The following is an 18,286-nucleotide window of genomic DNA, read 5'->3' as shown; positions in this document are numbered from 1 at the left end:
TGGGGGATGGGGGTCCGAGAGTCACAGAGGATTTCAAATTGATTATAGAATCTAAACTCTCTTCGGAAAAATGCCCTCTTTCCCTTCCCTCAGGGGTATGATCTTGCCCTGGAACCCCAACAAAAAAATCGCGATAGCCCAACGTAAAGAGATGTCCACGTCTAGGCTATTTAATCATAAATAACATCAAAGTGCATCAAGAATCCAGTCTGAGCCAAGCTTCTCCACAACAACCGGGGAAGATCTGCCTCCTAAGAAAGTCGGACGTGTGTCCATCTCGTCTTAAGAAACACCATCCAAGGATCGGTACCATGTTCAGGATGTACCCTATCTCAGGTTTGAGAGTAGGAAACCGTCACTCAAACACATCCGCGGGATGTGTGTCCATACATAACTGAATCACGGTTGTACAGCAGAAATGACCGCAAGCTTGCAAATCCACTAGACTTCAATACAACTTTTTTTAAAAGGAAAAGAAATCGACATTCAAGTTAAGTTACTTCCCATCTTCCCCAAAGAAATGGAATCGCATGGGTTGGAAACTGGCTCTGTATCTGTATCAGGAGCTTTTGAATGGTCTTCCCCAGAGCAGAAGAATACGGGGCTGCCAAGGGGTCCTCCATTCTTCAATAGCTGACAAAAGAAGACAGGATGGTTTTCCCACCTTCTGCTCGTCTCTTCGTAGCTATGTTTCTGTGTTCACAGGGGTAACTTATGTATGTGCATGTGGACACGCACGTGCGCCTATGCACAGGCACTTTCTGCACTGGTACCCTGGTATAAAGTTTTTCATTTTTATCTATTTATATATTTATTTACTTTTTGTCTTTTTGCCATTTCTTGAGCTGCTCCTTCGGCATATGGAGGTTCCCAGGCTAGGGGTCGAATTGGAGCTATAGCCGCCGGCCTACACCAGAGCCACAGCAACGCGGGACCCAAGCTGCATCTGCAACCTACACCACAGCTCACAACAACTGAGCAAGGCCAGGGATCGAACCTGAAACCTCATGGTTCCTCATCAGATTCGTTAACCACTGAGCCATGACGGGAAGTCCAAATTTTTTTTTTTTTTTTTGTCTTTTTGCTATTTCTTGGGCCACTCCCACGGCATATGGAGGTTCCCAGGCTAGGGGTTGAATCGGAGCTGTAGCCACCGGCCTACGCCAGAGCCACAGCAACGCGGGATCCAAGCCGCGTCTGCAACCTACACCACAGCTCACGGCAACGCCGGATCGTTAACCCACTGAGCAAGGCCAGGGATCGAACCCGCAACCTCATGGTTCCTAGTCGGATTCGTTAACCACTGCGCCACGACGGGAACTCCTAGAAATAATTTTTTTTTTTTTTTTTTTTGTCTTTTGTCTTTGTTGTTGTTGTTGTTGTTGCTATTTCTTGGGCCACTCCCACGGCATATGGAGGTTTCCAGGCTAGGGGTCCAATCGGAGCTGGAGCCACCGGCCTACGCCAGAGCCACAGCAACGCGGGATCCGAGCCGCGTCTGCAACCTACACCACAGCTCACGGCAACGCCGGATTGTCAACCCACTGAGCAAGGCCAGGGATCGAAACCTGCAACCTCATGGTTCCTAGTCGGATTCGTTAACCACTGCGCCACGACAGGAACTCCGGGAACTCCAAATTTTTATTGCAGTATAGTTGATATACATTGTGGTGATAATTTCTGCTGTACAACAAAGTGATTGCATTATACGTGTACACACATCCATTCTTCAGATTTTTTTTTCCCCACGTAGGTTCTCACAGAACAGTGAGTTCCCTGTGCCACACAGCAGGTCCCCAGTGACCATCCATTCCAAGGGGGCGGGAGTAGAATGAAGTGGGAGTTTGGGGTTCGCAGATGCAAACTATTGCATTTGGAGTGGGTGAGCAATGAGATCCTGCTGTAGCGCACTGGGAACTCCATCCAGTCACTAGCGATGGAACAGGATGGAGGATAATGTGAGAAAAAGAATGTGTGTGTGTGTGTGTGTGTGTGTGTGTGTGTGTGTGTGTATGACTGGGTCACTTTGCTGTACAGCAGAAATTGACAGAACGTTGTACATCAACTGTAATAAAACAACTCCTTTAAAAAAGCTAAGATCCCTTTCCCAAAATTAGTATCAGCATCCTTTGGCTCAGTAAGGTCATCACCATGAGAAATAAGAGGCAGAAGAGGTCCAAAAGGAACAAGGAGACGTTAACACAAAAGGCATCTTAGGCTTTGTGTCTCATCTTCCTGCAGACATACCACGTCTTCAGTCACGGCGTCCTGGAGTACACTGGCCGGCAGCGTCAATTTCTCTTCCGACGCCTGGACCCTTTCACCCTCTACACGCTGACCCTGGAGGCCTGCACCAGGGCAGGCTGTGCCCACTCGGCGCCCCAGCCCCTGTGGACGGAGGAAGCCGCCCCCCAAGCTCAGCTGGCTCCCACCGTCCAGTCTGTGGGGTCCACCAGCGTTGAGCTGAGCTGGTCGGAGCCTGTTAGCCCAAACGGAAAGATAATTCGCTATGAAGTGATTCGCAGATGCTTCAAGGGACAAGCTTGGGGGAATCAGACAGTCCAAGCCGATGAGAACATTGTTTTCACAGAGTGTAATACCGAGAGGAATACGTTTCTGTATAACGACACAGGTCTGCAGCCATGGATGCCGTGTGAGTATCAGATCTGCTCTTGGAATTCCGCAGGCCACACCTGTAGCTCTTGGAATGTGGTAAGGACAAAGCAAGCCTCTCCAGAAGGTCTCTCTCCCCCTGAGGTCACCCAGGCATCTGCACATCCCCCCAAACTGCTGATTTCCTGGCTTCCACCAAAACGGACGAACGGCGTAATCCAGTCCTACAGGCTTCAAAGGAACGGCGTGCTCTATCCTTTCAGCTTTGATGCTGTGACTTTGAATTACACCGATGAGGAGCTGCTTCCTTTCTCCACGTACAGGTACGCGGTCACCGCCTGCACCGGCGGGGGCTGCGCCACCAGCCGACCCACCAGCACCACCACCCCCGAGGCTGCCCCTGCAGGGGTCAGCCCTCCGGCTCTTTGGCCCATCAGCGCCACTCAGATAAATGTATCTTGGTCACCGCCATCAATTCCAAATGGGCAGATCACTCGGTATTTACTCAGGGTGAATGGTAAGGAGTACCTGGCCGGCCAGAGCCTGTCACTGCTGATGTCCCACCTGCAGCCTCACACCCAGTATCACTTCTCCCTGGTGGCCTGTACCAGCGGGGGCTGCACGGCCAGCACCGCCCGCTCTGCCTGGACGATGGAGGCTCCGCCCCAGAACATGGACCCTCCCAAGGTGCAAGTCACGGGCTCCGAATCAATAGAAATCACCTGGAAGCCTCCACGAAGCCCAAACGGCCGGATCAGAAGTTATGAACTCAGGAGGGATGGGACCATTGTGTACACCGGCCTGGAAACGCGCTACCACGACTTCACGCTCACCCCGGGTGTGGAGTACGGCTACACGGTGACGGCCAGCAACAGCCAAGGGGGTGCTGTGAGTCCGCTGGTCAGGGATCGGACCAGCCCCTCGGCGCCCTCAGGGATGGAACCTCCAAAATTGCAGGCCAGGGGGCCTCGGGAGATCTTTGTGACCTGGGACCCTCCCGTAAGGGCAAACGGGCCCATTGTCAACTATACCGTCTTCATCCGAGAGCTGTTTGAAAGAGAAACAAAAACCATACCCATAAACACCACTCACGATTCTTTTGGCTCTCAGTCGCTCGTGGTAAACCAGCTGAAGCCCTTTCACAGGTAGGTAGGTAGGTAGCTGCCTCTGGGTTTGCGGAGGACCAGCCACTGCGCCTCCTGTTGTGTGAGCTCCCGGTGGGCTCCAATGAAGACTCTGACGTCAAGATTAGACATATCCCCAACCCCCACCCATCTATTGTTTTGCTTTTTCTTTCCTTGGCCACCGCAGTATGTGGAGTTCCCAGGCCAGGGATCAGATCTGAGCCACAGCTGTAACCTATGCTGCAGCTGTGGCAACCTAGATCCTTAACCCTCTGTGCCTGGCCGGGGATTGAACCTGCATCCCAGCAGTGCAGAGACACCTCAAATCCTGTTGCTCCACAGCGGGAACTCTACCCCATCCATTTAACTATCCCAGTGGACTACAGAGATGGGGCCCCTTCCCTAAGTCTGGTTCCCCTTCCCTAAGTCTGGTTCCCCAGGGAAACATCCAGCCCCTGGACGGTTCGGAGAACCCCAGTGGGGTTGTCTGACCTTGGTAGTGAGGAATAGAAGGTGTAATTTTAAAGAATGAGAAAAATGCCAATCAATGAGAGCTATTCCTAGCCAGAGTTGGACTGGTCCAAAATTTGCTCTGGGGAGAGCCCTTCCTATTGAATCCGACATTTCTCCCTGGAACAATGAGTCTCCTCTGACTCTTTCCCCCTGAGGGTCCCCCCCAGCTCTGACCTCATGGTTTCTCAGGATGGTGCCACTTCACCAGCTGCCTTTTCTCGGTGGTCCCCTCGGGGCTCAGAGCGGCCGGGACGTGTCGTTTTCCACACAAAGGAACCTGACCACCAGCCCTCTTCCCAGAGCTTAAGGAATTGCTTGGCATTTTTCCCCGTCACATTTTAAAGTAACTTATATCCCCAGAGAGATGAGTAATAAAAGACGTTTTCTGCTTCAATTTTAGGAAAATGAACAGAACCACTTAAATAAAATTAAAGGCTGAGAGGGTTTTGATTTCCGACCAGCATTGGTAAAATTCTGCTATTATTGTAATCTACTGATGTGTAGATTAGATCTGTCCTATAATTATCTCTGATATATAGTGCTGTTGAAATGAAACATTCTCAGTCTTATGCATCTCCTCATGACAATTATTTAGGGTCACATTAAATATTAAACAGTAATTAAAACTTCCGCAGGTATCTTCCATTGCTAAGCCACTGCTGTGTGAGTTGGCTTTTATCTTTCTAGACAGGACATTAAAAAGGCCCATGTGAGCTGCAGAAGGTATCTATTTTATCCTGGCTTGCTCTTTGCCTGACTGATACCTGCAAGCTTTAAAGATGCTATCAACTTGCTCCCCTTTGAAACCCTTATTTTAAAAAGTTCCCAGGGAGGGAAGAAAAGGGTTTCCAGATGTGAGACGGGTACTTTTCCTAGGCTGAAAAAAAAGAAAGTCCAATTTTGAGAAACCTAGCCATGAGATTTAAGGAATGAGAGATGTCCCTTCACCGTCCATTCTCATTAAAGATGTAAGTGACATTAACGACTTCGACTGTCGATGGACTATTACTCACCTATAAATAAGAATGAAAATTTCGCCATTGGCAACACCATGGATAGATCTGGAGGGTGTTAGGCTTAGTGAGATAAGTCAGAGAAAGACGAATACTGTATGTATATTCACATATGTGGAATCTTAAAAAATGTAACAAATGTATCTAACCAAACAGAAATCGACAGATGCAGAGAACAAACTAGTGTTACCAGTAAGAAGCAGGGTAGGGGGAAGGGCAAGACAGGTGAAAAGGATTAAGAGGTATAAACTACTAGGTATAAAATAAATGATATATGGATGTAATGTACAGCACAGGGAATATAGCCAATATTTTAGAGTAACTTTACATGGAGTATAAACAATAAAAATATCAAATCACACAGACAAAAATAAGACCAGAATAAAGAGTTCCCTGGTGACGTACTGGGTTAAGGATCCCACATTGTCCCCACGGCAGCATTCGTCACTGCTATGGTGTGTGTTCGATCCCTGGCCTGGGAACTTCCACACACACACGTGGTATAGGCGCAGCCAAAACATAATTAAATTTTTAAAAATAAAAAACTATATGTATATATCATTTCTTTTTTGTGGGGTTGTTGGGGAGCCCACACCCATGGCATGTGAAAGTTCCCAGGGCAGGGATCAAACCTGTACCCTTAACCCACTGTGCCACCAGGGAACTCCCAAAATATCACTTCTCTATGAAGTTGGGATTCAAGTAGTTTGGGATTTGTGCAGCAGATTAATGTTTACTGAATACTAGAGTCAAGTGTGCCTCCTTGGGGGACCCCTGCCAGTCAGGAGGAAGAAGAATTCCTAGAATATCCTCAGGGGCAGGAGGAATCTGACCCCGAATTTTAAAACCACCACAGATAATCCAGAAAACCAAGACTCCATAGGTGGAAAGTTGAAACTGACTTCTCAGAATCACTTAGAAGTCTGAGCCGCCATTCGTAGCTGCAGATTGGTTCACCAATAAACTGAGAGTCTGATAGTGCATCCTGGTGGAGATGGGCACAGGAGGGCAATGTGGGGGAGCAGAAAAGGGGACTGAGAAACTCCCTAAAGGGAGAGAGAAGTGTAATTAAGGGGGAAGAGAACAGAACGAAAGCAAGCAAGAGAAGAGGAGGCACTGTTATCTGGAAGAGCAAAAGCAGAAAATAGAAGATGAAAAAGCCAGAGCCAAAAGAAATAAAGGGAACAAGGAAGGTGGCTTGAGGGAAAATTAGAGGAGCCATAAAATCGGGGCGCGGGTGGGGGAGCGCATGGTAGAGAGGAGAAAAGCACTGATTTGCAGCCATAGGCTCTTAAGACTAACAAAAGCCCCATTCATTGGAAGGGAAAAGTCCCTGCTATGTAAATGGACCTTTCCAAGTGGCAGGAGACCAGCTATGAGGCACGTAATTGATGCGTTGAGCTTAACTGGGTGGTGATAAGATGTCTCCATGATTGATAATCTGGTGTGTAGCTGGGTTAACTTTGGCCCCCAAAGGTCTCTGTGTGGTGTAAGGGAGCCTGTTTTAAGATGTTGGGTAGCAGGTGAGGGGATTTATTACCGCAGAGACCCATGATGCTCCTTCCTGACCTGGAAACGTTCCTGGGGACTCGTTCAGCTCCAGCCGCAGAGGGAGGAGGAGCCCAGGGCTGCTGAAAACGCCTCCCAGCTCCCACGATCTGTATTCTTCCTCGCCGTGTGAAGGAATTCTCCAGGGCTCCAGGATCTTCCCACTGGAGCACATCTTGAAAGTTTTATTGAATCTGTTCCTGGTTAGTAAAGAATTGTGCCTGGGAGTTCCCATTGTGGCTCAGTGGGTTACGAACCTGACTAGCATCCCTGAGGTTGCGGGTTCGATCCCTGGCCTTGCTCAGTGGGCTAAGGATCCTGTGTTGCCATGAGCTGTAGTGTAGTTTGCAGATGCGGCTCAGATCTGGCATTGCTGTGGCTGTGGCGTAGGCTGGCAGCTGTCGCTCCTATTCAACCCCTAGCCTGGGAACTTCCGTATGACACAGGTGCAGCCCTAAAAAAAAGAGAAGAAGAATTGTACCCACCCTTTCCAGACAGGTGAGAATCTTTGCTTTAGTTTGGAAAGCCAGAAGGCTTGAAAATGTTCTAAAGTCCCCATGGAAATATGGCTTTGCTGCCCTTTAAAAGTATTCCTGGTAGGAGTTCTGTGGTGGTTCAGCGATATTTGGATCCAGTATTGTCACTGCTATGGCTCTGGTTACAGCTGTGGTGTGGGTTCGATCCCTGGCCCCAGAACTTCTGCATGCAAAATGGGCACTGCCTAAGGGAGGGGGTGGAATTCCCTGTAGATAAGATTAAGTGTAAACGTATCTGTCTTTTTTTTTTTCCCCCTTTACAGCCACACCTGTGACATATGAAAGTTCCCCAGCTAGGGGTCCAATCAGAGCTGCAACTGAGGCCTATGCCACAGCCACACCAGATCTGAGCCACATCTGTGACCTATGCCACAGCTTGCAGCAGTGCTGGGCCCTTCACCCACAGACCAAGGCCAGAGATTGAACCCACATCCTCTCAGAGACAACGTTGCATCCTTAACCCCTGCTACGCCACAACAGGGGCTCCAAGTGTCTTTTTTTTTTTTTTTTTTTTTTTAATGACTATGCTCACAGGATATGGAAGTTCCTAGGCCAGGGATTGAATCCAAGCTGTAGTCGTGACCTATGCTACAATGCTGGGCCCTTTAACCCACTGTGACAGGCTGGGGTCAAACCCTCACCTCCACAGTGACCCAAGCCACTGCAGAGAGATTCATAAGCCACTGTACCCCAGCAGAAACTCCCATCTGTCTTTTTTTCAGAAAATCCTTGGTCTTTTAAAGATTCTTCCTGTGGAAATCTATTTTGCCAAGAATGAGCTGTTTCTGCTTGTGTTCTAAAGGTATGAGGTTCGCGTTCGAGCCTGCACCAGGCTGGGATGTGCATCGAGTGACTGGACGTCCACCCAGACCCCTGAAACGGCACCTGCGAAGCAACCCCCTCCACATCTAGAGGTCCAGACGGTTCCTGGAGGGTTCCAGCCAGTGGTTTCCCTTCTCTGGACAGGACCCCTCCAGCCAAATGGGAAAGTTTTATATTATGAGTTGTACAGAAGACAAACGGGACCTCAGCCGGGGGCATCCGATCCAGTGCTGACCTATAACGGGAGCACAAGCTCCTTTTTGGACGTGGAACTCTTGCCTTTCACAGAGTATGAGTACCAGGTAAGCCATGTGTGTAATCAGCAGCTCCCACTGACATGCTGGGCGCACAGCAGCGCGGGCCTCCAAAAACTGCTTGCAGTTTGAAAAACCACTTAAACGTGAGGCTGAGTTCCGCTTTGTTTGTGGCGCAGCGGAAACAAATCCGACTAGGAACCATGAGGTTGTAGGTTCAATCTCTGGTCTCACTTGGTGGGGTTAGGATCCAGCGATGCCGTGAGCTGTGGTGTAGGTTGCAAATGAGGCTCAGATTCCACATTGCCGTGGCTGTGGTGTAGGTCGGCAGCTGTAGCTCCTATTGGACCCCTAGCCTGGAAACCTCCATATGCCACGGGTGCAGCCCTAAAAAAAAAAAAAGGAAAGAAAGAGAGAAACGTGAGCTTAAGGAGTTTAATATGACTCTTTTTTAAAGCAGTAAATGAGGGAGGAAAGGCCGTATTCAATTTCCTTCTTCGTTTTCTTGGTTCCTGATCTCTGTGATATATGCTTGTTACCCGTATGTAGATTTCAAGTGAAGTATGTGCATTTCTTATTAATGAAGAGGTTTCTACCTTCAAGCTTCCCTCTGTCAGTGTCTCCTTGCTCTGAAATACTCCTTGTGAAATACTCCTTTGAAAATAGCTCCTTAGGAGTTAGTGAAATCGTTCCTGTGTGGCTCAGCAGAAACAAATCTGACTAACATCCATGAGGATGCAGGTTCCATCCCTGGCTTCGCTCAGTAGGTTAAGGATCCAGCGTTGCTGTGAGCAGTGGTGTAGGTGGCAGGCGTGGCTCAGATCCTGCCTTGCTGTGGCTGTGGTGAAGGCCAATGGCTACAGCTCCGATTCGATCCCTAGCCTGGGAACGCCCATATGCTGTGGGTGCAGCCCTAAAAAGACAGACAGACAGACAGAAAGAATAGAAGGAAGGAAAGGGAGGGAGGAAGGAAGGAAGAAAGAAAGAAGGAAAGGAAGAGGAAGGAAAATAACGCCTTAATTGTGCCAAGAGAAAATAAAATCGGATGGCAAGCATGTCTAGCCCCAGTACTCGGCAAAGAGGAGGACGGGTGAAGAAAGCCGGAAGGAAAACAGTTCACTTGGGCACAGATGATGAAAGTTTTGTAGGAAGACAGCACGAAAAAGAGGACTCTGCCTATCCCTAAAAAGCCAGGAATTAAGAAAAATATTCTTGGAGTTCCCGTCGTGGCACAGTGGTTAACGAATCCGACTAAGAACCATGAGGTTGCGGGTTCGATCCCTGGCCTTGCTCAGTGGGTTAACGATCCAGCGTTGCTTTGAGCTGTGGTGTAGGTTGCAGACGCGGCTCGGATCCCGCGTTGCTGTGGCTCTGGCATAGGCCAGTGGCTTCAGCTCTGATTAGACCCCTAGCCTGGGAACCTCCATATGCCGCGGGAGTGGCCCAAGAAATGGCAAAAAGACAAAAAAAAGCAAGAAAAAAGAAAAATATTCTCCAGGTAGTTTGAGATCTACAGAGGACTTCTGATCTGTTCGGTCTGTCTACATTCTTACGAGGGCGTGTGCATTCTTCCTGCAAGAACAGCCCCAGTTCCTGTGGGCAAAGGGGAGGATGCCCTTCGCCCAGCTCAGGTTTGGTGCGAGGGTCAATCAATGCGTCAGCCCGTGTCCTAGCCACCTGGTGGCCACCTGAGCCATGCTCAGCCCCTCAGACTTGCCTGGGGCTTGATCTTCAGCACAGTGACTCAGAATTTTATAAATACCTCATGCAATGCATGTGCACTGTCAATAGTTGTAAATGCTAGGTAAAAGTTGCAGGCACGTGGCAAATTCAAGTTTTGCTTTCTGGGACTTTCTGGAATTTTTTTTCAAATATGTTTGATCCACCGTTGGTCGAATCCGTGGATACGGAAGCCGTGGATGAGAAGGGCTTGAAGTCAAGGGAAGTTTGCTAAATGATGCCAGCACTACATGCCAGGCACAAGGCTGACCACAGTTTCCCAAAAGAGACAGCTGAGTCTTGCCAAGCTTTTACCAAAACCAGAAATAATAAAATTGCTAAGTCACCAGAAATATGGTGAGCAAATCACTATACACAAGGATTAGAGGGGGCGTATTAAGTCTGAATAGATTTTTGGAGTTCCCACCATGGCACCATGAGATAAGAATCCACTACAGCAGCTCAGGTCACTGTGGAGGTACAGGTTCGATCCCCAGCCTGGCCCAGTGAGTTAAAGGATCTGGTATCGCCACAGCTGTGACTTGGGTTCAATCCCTGACCCAGGAATTTCCATACAGCGTGGGTGCAGCTATAGAATTTAAAAATTTAGTAATTAATTAGAAATAGATTCTTGGGAGTTCCCGTCGTGGCGTAGTGGTTAACGAATCCGACTAGGAACCGTGAGGTTGTGGGTTCGATCCCTGGCCTCGCTCAGTGGGTTAAGGATCTGGTGTTGCCGTGACCTGTGGTGTAGGTTGCAAATGCAGCTTAGATCCCGAGTTGCTGTGGCTGTGGTGTAGGCCGGGGCTACAGCTCCGATTAGACCCCTACTCTGGGAACCTCCATATGCCACGAGAGCGGCCCAAGAAATGGCAAAAAAAAAAAAAAAAAAAAAAGAAAGAAATAGATTCTTGTGGAGTTCCCACTGAGGTTTTCACTCAGTGGATTAAAGATCAGGTGTTGCCATGAGCTGTGATGTAGATCAAAGACGTGGCTTGGATCCTGCGTGGCTGTGGCTGCAGTGTAGGCCGGCAGCTGTAGCTCTGACTTGACCCCCAGCCTAGGAACCTCCATATGCGGTGGATGGGATTCTTGAATGGTTTGGAGAAATACATGTATATAAAGCCATAATCCCTGGTTTGCAATTGTGAATCTAAAAATCTCTTAAAAACAAATGTGTTTATCTAGGTTTGGTATAACTCATTTGGCAGCAAAACCCAATCCAAGCAAATCTGAGATGATTTATAGCTTGTGTGTATCCCCCTTAATGGAAATACTTATTTGTTTTTCCATGAAAGTATTGTGTTCTGTTACAGGAGCATTCTGGACAGATTATAAAATATACAGCATGTACATTTCATTAATTTTCCAAAATCTGAAATAAAAAAAAAAGAAAAACACACCAGGCCCCAAGGGTTTAGGGTTAGGATTGTGGCTTCTGTCACGAAGGAACTCTATCGATGCCGCAGTTGGAAACTGAATACTGTTTGAAACAGCCAGAACCTATGTGGCCAGCCCTTGGGTCTTTCTCATTATCTTTACAGAAAGGTGTCAACTTATCAAAGACTCTTCTGTTCTCACCTATCTAGTCTCCTTTGGGAATAAAGGCGCACCTTTGTATGAGAGCTAGATGGACTCAGCATGAAATCCCTGGCCTCTAATTAGACGCAACTGAGTGACCCACACATACTGAAAGCAGACCAGTGATTGTAGCTTCTTGGGCATCATGTTGTGTCATTGGCTTAAATGATTGGCCACATGATCTGTCAAGTCTCATCTCAGTTTTCTGAGGAATGGTCAACTCCAAGCATGTGTCTTTTTTTTTTTTTTTTTTTTTTTTTTTTGTCTTTTTAGGGCCGCACCTGTGGCACATGGAAGTTCCAAGGCTAGGGGTTAAATCGGAGCTGTAACCATTGGCCTACGCCACAGCCACAGAAACACTGGATCCGAGTCCCATCTGCAACTTACACCATAGCTCACGGCAATGCTGGATTCTTAACCCACTGAGCAAGGCCAGGCCTCGAACCCAAGTCCTCATGGATACTAGTCATGTTCGTCAATTGCTGAGCCACCACGGGAACTCCCAAGCGTATGTCTTAGCTCTGTCAGTTTTCTCACGGTGGGAGGACTGAGGAGTGAAAAGTGCCCACCCAACTGAGACAGTATCATGGGACCGAAAAATGAGGCAGGCAGCTCCCTATAGTCAATGGATCAGTTTATTATAGGGTAACTTAGAGGGTGGGCTTGGGGGGACAATGATCCAGAAGCATTCGCAGCTGCACTCCACCCCACCGAGGGGCCATGGGGACAGTTTTATAGTTAACCTAGGGCCTGAGGATGTGTGCTCGCAAACAGGACATGCATTCCTAAATCAAGATTTATGAACAGGAGTTCCCATTGTGGTGCAGCAGAAACAAATCCGACTAGGAACCACAAGGTTGTGGGTTCGATCCCTGGCCTTGCTCAGTGGGTTAAGGATCTGGCGTTGCCGTGAGTTGTGGTATGGGTCGCAGATGTGGCTCGGATCTGGCATTGCTGTGACTGTGGTGTAGGTTGCAGATTGGGCTCAGGTCCTGAGTTGCTGTGGCTGTGGCGTAGGCCAGCGGCTACAGCTCTGATTCAACCCCTAGCCTGGGACCCTCCATATGCCACAGGTGTGGTCCTAAAAAGGACAAAAGACAAAAAAAAAAAAAAAAAAGATTTATGAATGGGCATCCCATTGTGACTTAGCAGGTTACCAACCCACCTAGCATCCATTAGGATATGAGTTTAATCCCTGACCTCACTCAGTGGATTAAGGATCCAGCACTGCCTTGAGCTGCGGTGTAGGTTGCAGACGCAGCTCAGATCTGGCATAGCTGTGGCTGTGGTGTAGGCCAACAGCTGCAGCTCTGGTTAGACCTCTACCCTGGGAACTTCCATGTGTCACAGGTGAGGCCCTTAAAAAAAAAAAAAAAAAAAAAAAAGACCTATGAATGGGTAGCCAGTTTCTTGGGCCCTGAGAGCATGTCAGCCAAGGTCTTCATCATTGTTTGGGAACTAACAGAGCCTAGAGGCCACCTGGTCCTAATGGTTATTAAACAATATCTCTTAACTGCAAAGCCCTTGAAGACACAGAAGTGATTCACTAGACAGTACAGTCCTGGGTAGGGTCAGCAGAAGGGCGGAGGGGGGATGTACAAGACCAATATGGCGTCAGTTATGCCAACTGCCGTACAGTCACCAGAAGCTAAGGACAAGCAGGTACCAACAGACCCATTTTTCAGAGGGGAGATGAGTTAAGGATGCTTTTTTGTAACTGCTACCATCAGCCCTGTGTCATGCTCCTCCTCCATACTCACTTCATCCTAGCAGAATTATTTAATTTGGTTTTCATAAAACCTGATCTCCAGTTTGCATTTACTAACTAATCTCATAGCTAATCCTATGAGGATAGAGAGCAGGAAAAAAAAAAATCTAGTTCATCAGTCCCAAGCCGAGTTCTTACAGGAAATATTTTGAAAAATATAGATTAAATGCCGAAATAAATGAACTAAAATATTGGATTTATTTAGGCTGTGCAAATGCTGAGCCTTTATAGATCCTGAGTTATCTTGCAGAAGTCATTTAGGAAGTAATGTACTAAAAGAATTGATTTCCCTTTAACAAAAGAACACCATGTCTTTGAGATGAATTTGAATGGCTCTCCAGCCTATCTGAGGGTTCCTTTCTTTGCAAGTTGCCTTTTAGAAAACACCTTTCTTGTCCCAGACTCGTGGGTTCACCCAGCGTGCCAGCGCTTTGACCCTTCTGCAGCTGGACTGTATGTTTGAGATAATCCGAAGAGGAGGAGGGAGTGGAAACCAGGGAGAAACTGCCCACGGGTGGAGGGCTATTCAGGGGGAGGGCAAGGCTCTGTGGTTGTGTAGGTGGCCGTCCACGCCATGCATCTTGAGGCTGTCCAGGGTTCCTCTCCGCGGCCCCTCCCTCGTTCTACATCACTGTAGTCATTTCTGCAATTGAAGGTCCAAAATGTGGAGTTCCCGCCGTGGCACAGCGGAAATGAATCCGACGAGGAACCATGAGGTTGCAGGTTCGATCCCTGGCCTTGCTCAGTGGGTGAAGGATCCAGCATTGCCGTGAGCTGTGGTGTAGGTCGAAGACGCGCCTCGGATCTGGCATTGCTGTGGCTGTGGTGTAGGCCCGTGGCCACAGCTCTGGTTAGACCCCTAGCCTGGGAACCGCCGTATGCTGCGGGTGTGGCCCTAAGAAAAAGACAAAATGTAGTTTTGTGGGCAACCAAGACAGTATGCTGTAATCTAAATTAATTCATCTATCTGATGGCCAGAGATAGAGCTGTGGGGAAAAGGATATAGCTCGGATAAGTTCTGATGGAAGGAGGGTCAAGAAATCTCTGGAGCAAGAGATTCTCATGGAGGGGGAGCCATTCTCTACAGAAGATCTTGGAGGCCAGGACCAGCCAACGTCCGCTCACAAGGACTCACACCACCAGCTTGGGAACGAGCACTTGTGAAGGTGGGCAAAGCTGTGTGCTTTGGAGTTCCCCTCGTGGTGCAGCGGAAATGAATCCGACTAGAAACCATAAGGTTGTGGGTTCCATCCCTGGCCTCATTCAGTGGGTCAAGGATGAGCATTGCCATGAGCTGTGGTGTAGGCCTCAGTTGCAGCTCGGATCCTGCATTAGCTGTGGCTGTGGCGGAGGCCGGTGGCCACAGCTGATTATACCCCTAGCCTGGGAACCTTCATATGCCGTGGATGCTACCCTAAAAAGACAAAAAAAAAAAAAAGCTGTGTGATTTTACAAGCACCTTCTAAGTTTTCAGTAATACCTCCATACTTGTAATTGAATGGGAGCCCCGCTGCTCACCAATTACAAAATCAGTGGCAGACTCACAAACGCTGGTAGAAAGGAACCGTGCCTTTAGTCAGGATGCTGGCAGTCTGGGGAGAGGGTGGGCTCAGCATCTCCCAGAAACCGCCTCTGAAGAGTCTGCTTGACCGTGAACGTTTTTAAAGGCAAAAGGTAGAGTCAGCGTCGTCAGCATCCCCCGCAGTGTGCAGGCCTGTTGACTTTTTGTGGTCTTTGCTCTAGATCTTCTTCACACGGTTTGGTGGCGAGGTTGCTGAAGGGAAAGGAGGGAAGACATCTGGTCGCCTGTTCGTTACTTACTCTTCCTTTCTGCTTCCCTGAACTATGGACAAGCTGGGCGGAGTATTGCGGGATTGAAAGGTCTGCACGGTGTGCTTGGGCTGCATAGAAGCAGAGCAGAGGGCTCCTACTGTGCAGCACAAGGAACTCTATCTAATCCCTTGGGACAGAACATGATGGAAGATGGAATGAGAAAAATAGTATATATGTATTTGCATATATATAGTGTATATATGTGACTGGGTCACTTTGCTGTACAGCAGAAATTAGCATAACATTGTAAACCCACTATACTTTGATTTTGAAAAAAAATTGGAATTCCTTTTTGGCTCAGTGGATTAAGAACCCAGCTAGTACCCGTGAGGTTGCAGGTTCAGTCCCTGGCCTCTCTCCGTGGGTTAAGAATCCGGCCTTGCCGGAGTTCCCGTCGTGGCGCAGTGGTTAACGAATCCGACTAGGAACCATGAGGTTGCGGGTTCGATCCCTGGCCTTGCTCAGTGGGTTAACGATCCGGCGTTGCCGTGAGCTGTGGTGTAGGTTGCAGACGCGGCTCGGATCCTGCGTTGCTGTGGCTCTGGCGTAGGCCGGTGGCTACAGCTCCAATTCGACCCCTAGCCTGGGAACCTCCATATGCCGCGGAAGCGGCCCAAGAAATAGCAACAATAACAACAACAACAAAAAAAGACAAAAGACAAAAAAAAAAAAAAAAAAAAAAAAAAGAATCCGGCCTTGCCGTGAGCTGCCGTGTAGGTCACAGATGCGGCTCACCTCTGACGTTGCTGTGGCTGCGGTGTAGGCCAGCACCTGAAGCCTTGATTCAAGCCTTAGCCGGGGAACTCCCATATGCTGCAGGTGCGGCTCTAAAAAGAAAAAAAAAATAATAATAAATAAAAGTATAAAATTAAAAAAAAAAAAAAAACTTTTCAAGTTGGTTACAATAGAGCTTTGCTAAAGTCATAAGAAAAGGGGCTTCGGGCTTCCGGCTGTTTCCTGCCAAGAGCTGTGAACCTATGGAAAGGCCTAAGAAGTGTTTATCAGGCAAAAGGATGGCCCACAGAGTGAATTCAGAGTGCAGACACTGAGGGGTGGGGTGAGGCTTCCCAGAAATCCTTGTTTTTAACCAGCAGCTTAGATGGTCCACAGCCCACGAGTGTGAGAAATACTGCTCTGGGGGGTGCAGCCTTGTTGCTACTCAAGCCCAATTTTTCAAGCACTGATTCCCTGAATCAGTGGTTCTCAGGCCTGACTGCCCATAAGAATCGCCGGGGGAACCGTCCCCTCACTCCCGACGCCGAAGCCCCATCCCCCTTAGTCCTGCTTCTGGGGCCGGGCCAGGCATCAGTGCGTTTCACAAGGTCCCCAGGTGATTCTGGCACCGCCAGGGCTGAGACGCACAGTCCTAAACCCTCCTAAACGGCCTGCGTAAGTGAAGCCAGCTCCCCACAACTGCCTGTTCTGCATGATGGTAATTAATGACCAGCCTGTTTACCTGGGTTGGTGCCTGGCTTTCCCAACCCAGGTCCTCTTCGTCGTTGTGGTGCGAAGCTGGAAAGTGGGACAGAATATGTTCCCTGCTAAGTTTAATGTCTCAATTACTCCATTTCTTTTACTCTTCCTCATGGATGTTGTTTAATTTTTTTTAAGATTTTTATTTTTTCTATTGTAGTTGATTGACAATATTCTGTCCTTTAAGTTCTGCTGTAGAGCAAAGGGACCCAGTCATGCATGTATAGACACTCTTTATCTCACATTATCCTCCATCCTGTTCCATCACATGTGACAAGATAGAGTTCCCTGTGCTGTACAGCAGGGTCTCATTGCTTATCCACTCCAAGTGGCAATTTTGTTTAATTTGTGTTGTCCTTGTTTCATTTTGTTTTGTTTCTCACTTGAGAGGCCTGGATTTTGGTGGGAATAATAACATTCACCATGATTTAAAACAGGATTTTTTTTTTGTAATTTGGGAGGTCCCTGGCGGCTCAGTGGGTTAAGGACCCAGCATTGTCAAGGCTGTGATGTATGTTAGATCTCTGGCCGGGGAACTTCCACATGCTATGAGTGAGGGCCCCCCCGCAAAATGCTTTTCATTAAAAATTTAAAAATAAATGAGATGAGATTTTTCTAGTTTAATTCATTTCAGCACAACTTCCAGAACTCTGGGATTCTGAAGGGTCAAGCTCTAAAGGATCAGCTTTACTAAAACAAGATCTGAGATAGTCATCACAGAAATTTGGCATTTTTTTTTCTTTTTGCAACCGCACCTGCAGCATACGGAAGTTCCTGGGCCAGGGGTTGAATCACAGCTGCAGCTGAGGCCTGTGATGCAGCTGCAGTAACACTGGATCTAAGCTGCATCTGAGACCTGCAGCTCATGGCAGCACGGGATCCTTAACCCACAGAGCGAGGCCAGGGATCAAACCCTCATCCTCACAGAGACAACATTTGGGTCCTTAAGAGGAACTCCCGGAATTTTGTTTTATTATTTCCCAAGGGTGAATGGGCTGGCTGTGCAGAGCCGTGCAATGCCGAGTCTCATTGGAAAGCAGATATTCTCAGCGAATTGCACATATAGTGTATTTTACCGAAACTTGATTTTTAAACAACTCTATAACAGTGAGTTTGTACATAATTAAGATGCTTCTTTACTCAGTGAAATTCTTCCAGTGCCGAGACCTTTCTCTTCCAGTCTTCCAGGGAGATTATAGGCTTGCCAAACTCGGCAATATTTACTCACCCAGGAGAACTGCTTCTCACAGAGAATATGCATCTCCCTCTTCACCCCTTTCAAAATTGGGCTAGACTAACATATGCGATATAAAGCCCCAAATTCTATAAGGGGGCATTCTTTTTCTTTGGTCCTCTTAGGGCCACACCTGCAGCATATGGTGGGTCCCAGGCTAGGGGGTGAATTGGAGCTGCAGCTGGCAGCCTGCACCACAGCCACAGCAACACCAGATCCAAGCCGCATCTGTGACCTACACTGAAGCTCGTAGCA

At 48.2% G+C, this 18,286-nt stretch overlaps 1 protein-coding gene across 1 annotated transcript in view; it reads left to right on the top strand.

The window, feature by feature from the left end:
• Positions 1 to 18,286, top strand: part of USH2A (usherin) — an 837,868-nt gene that overhangs the window by 753,791 nt on the left and 65,791 nt on the right. Inside the window, exons 64-65 of the mRNA XM_021064292.2 lie at positions 2,242 to 3,758; positions 8,150 to 8,471. Coding sequence (XP_020919951.2) covers positions 2,242 to 3,758; positions 8,150 to 8,471 — 1,839 coding nt within the window. The remainder of the gene's footprint in view (positions 1 to 2,241; positions 3,759 to 8,149; positions 8,472 to 18,286) is intronic.

This window comes from Sus scrofa, chromosome 10 (assembly GCF_054392235.1).
Source record: "Sus scrofa isolate SSC_HxYL_T2T_F1_AM1 chromosome 10, Sscrofa_HxYL_maternal_Yorkshire_Landrace_v2.0, whole genome shotgun sequence".
In the NCBI taxonomy this organism is placed as follows: Eukaryota; Metazoa; Chordata; class Mammalia; order Artiodactyla; family Suidae; genus Sus; species Sus scrofa.
This window is presented reverse-complemented; position numbering and strand designations above follow the sequence as displayed.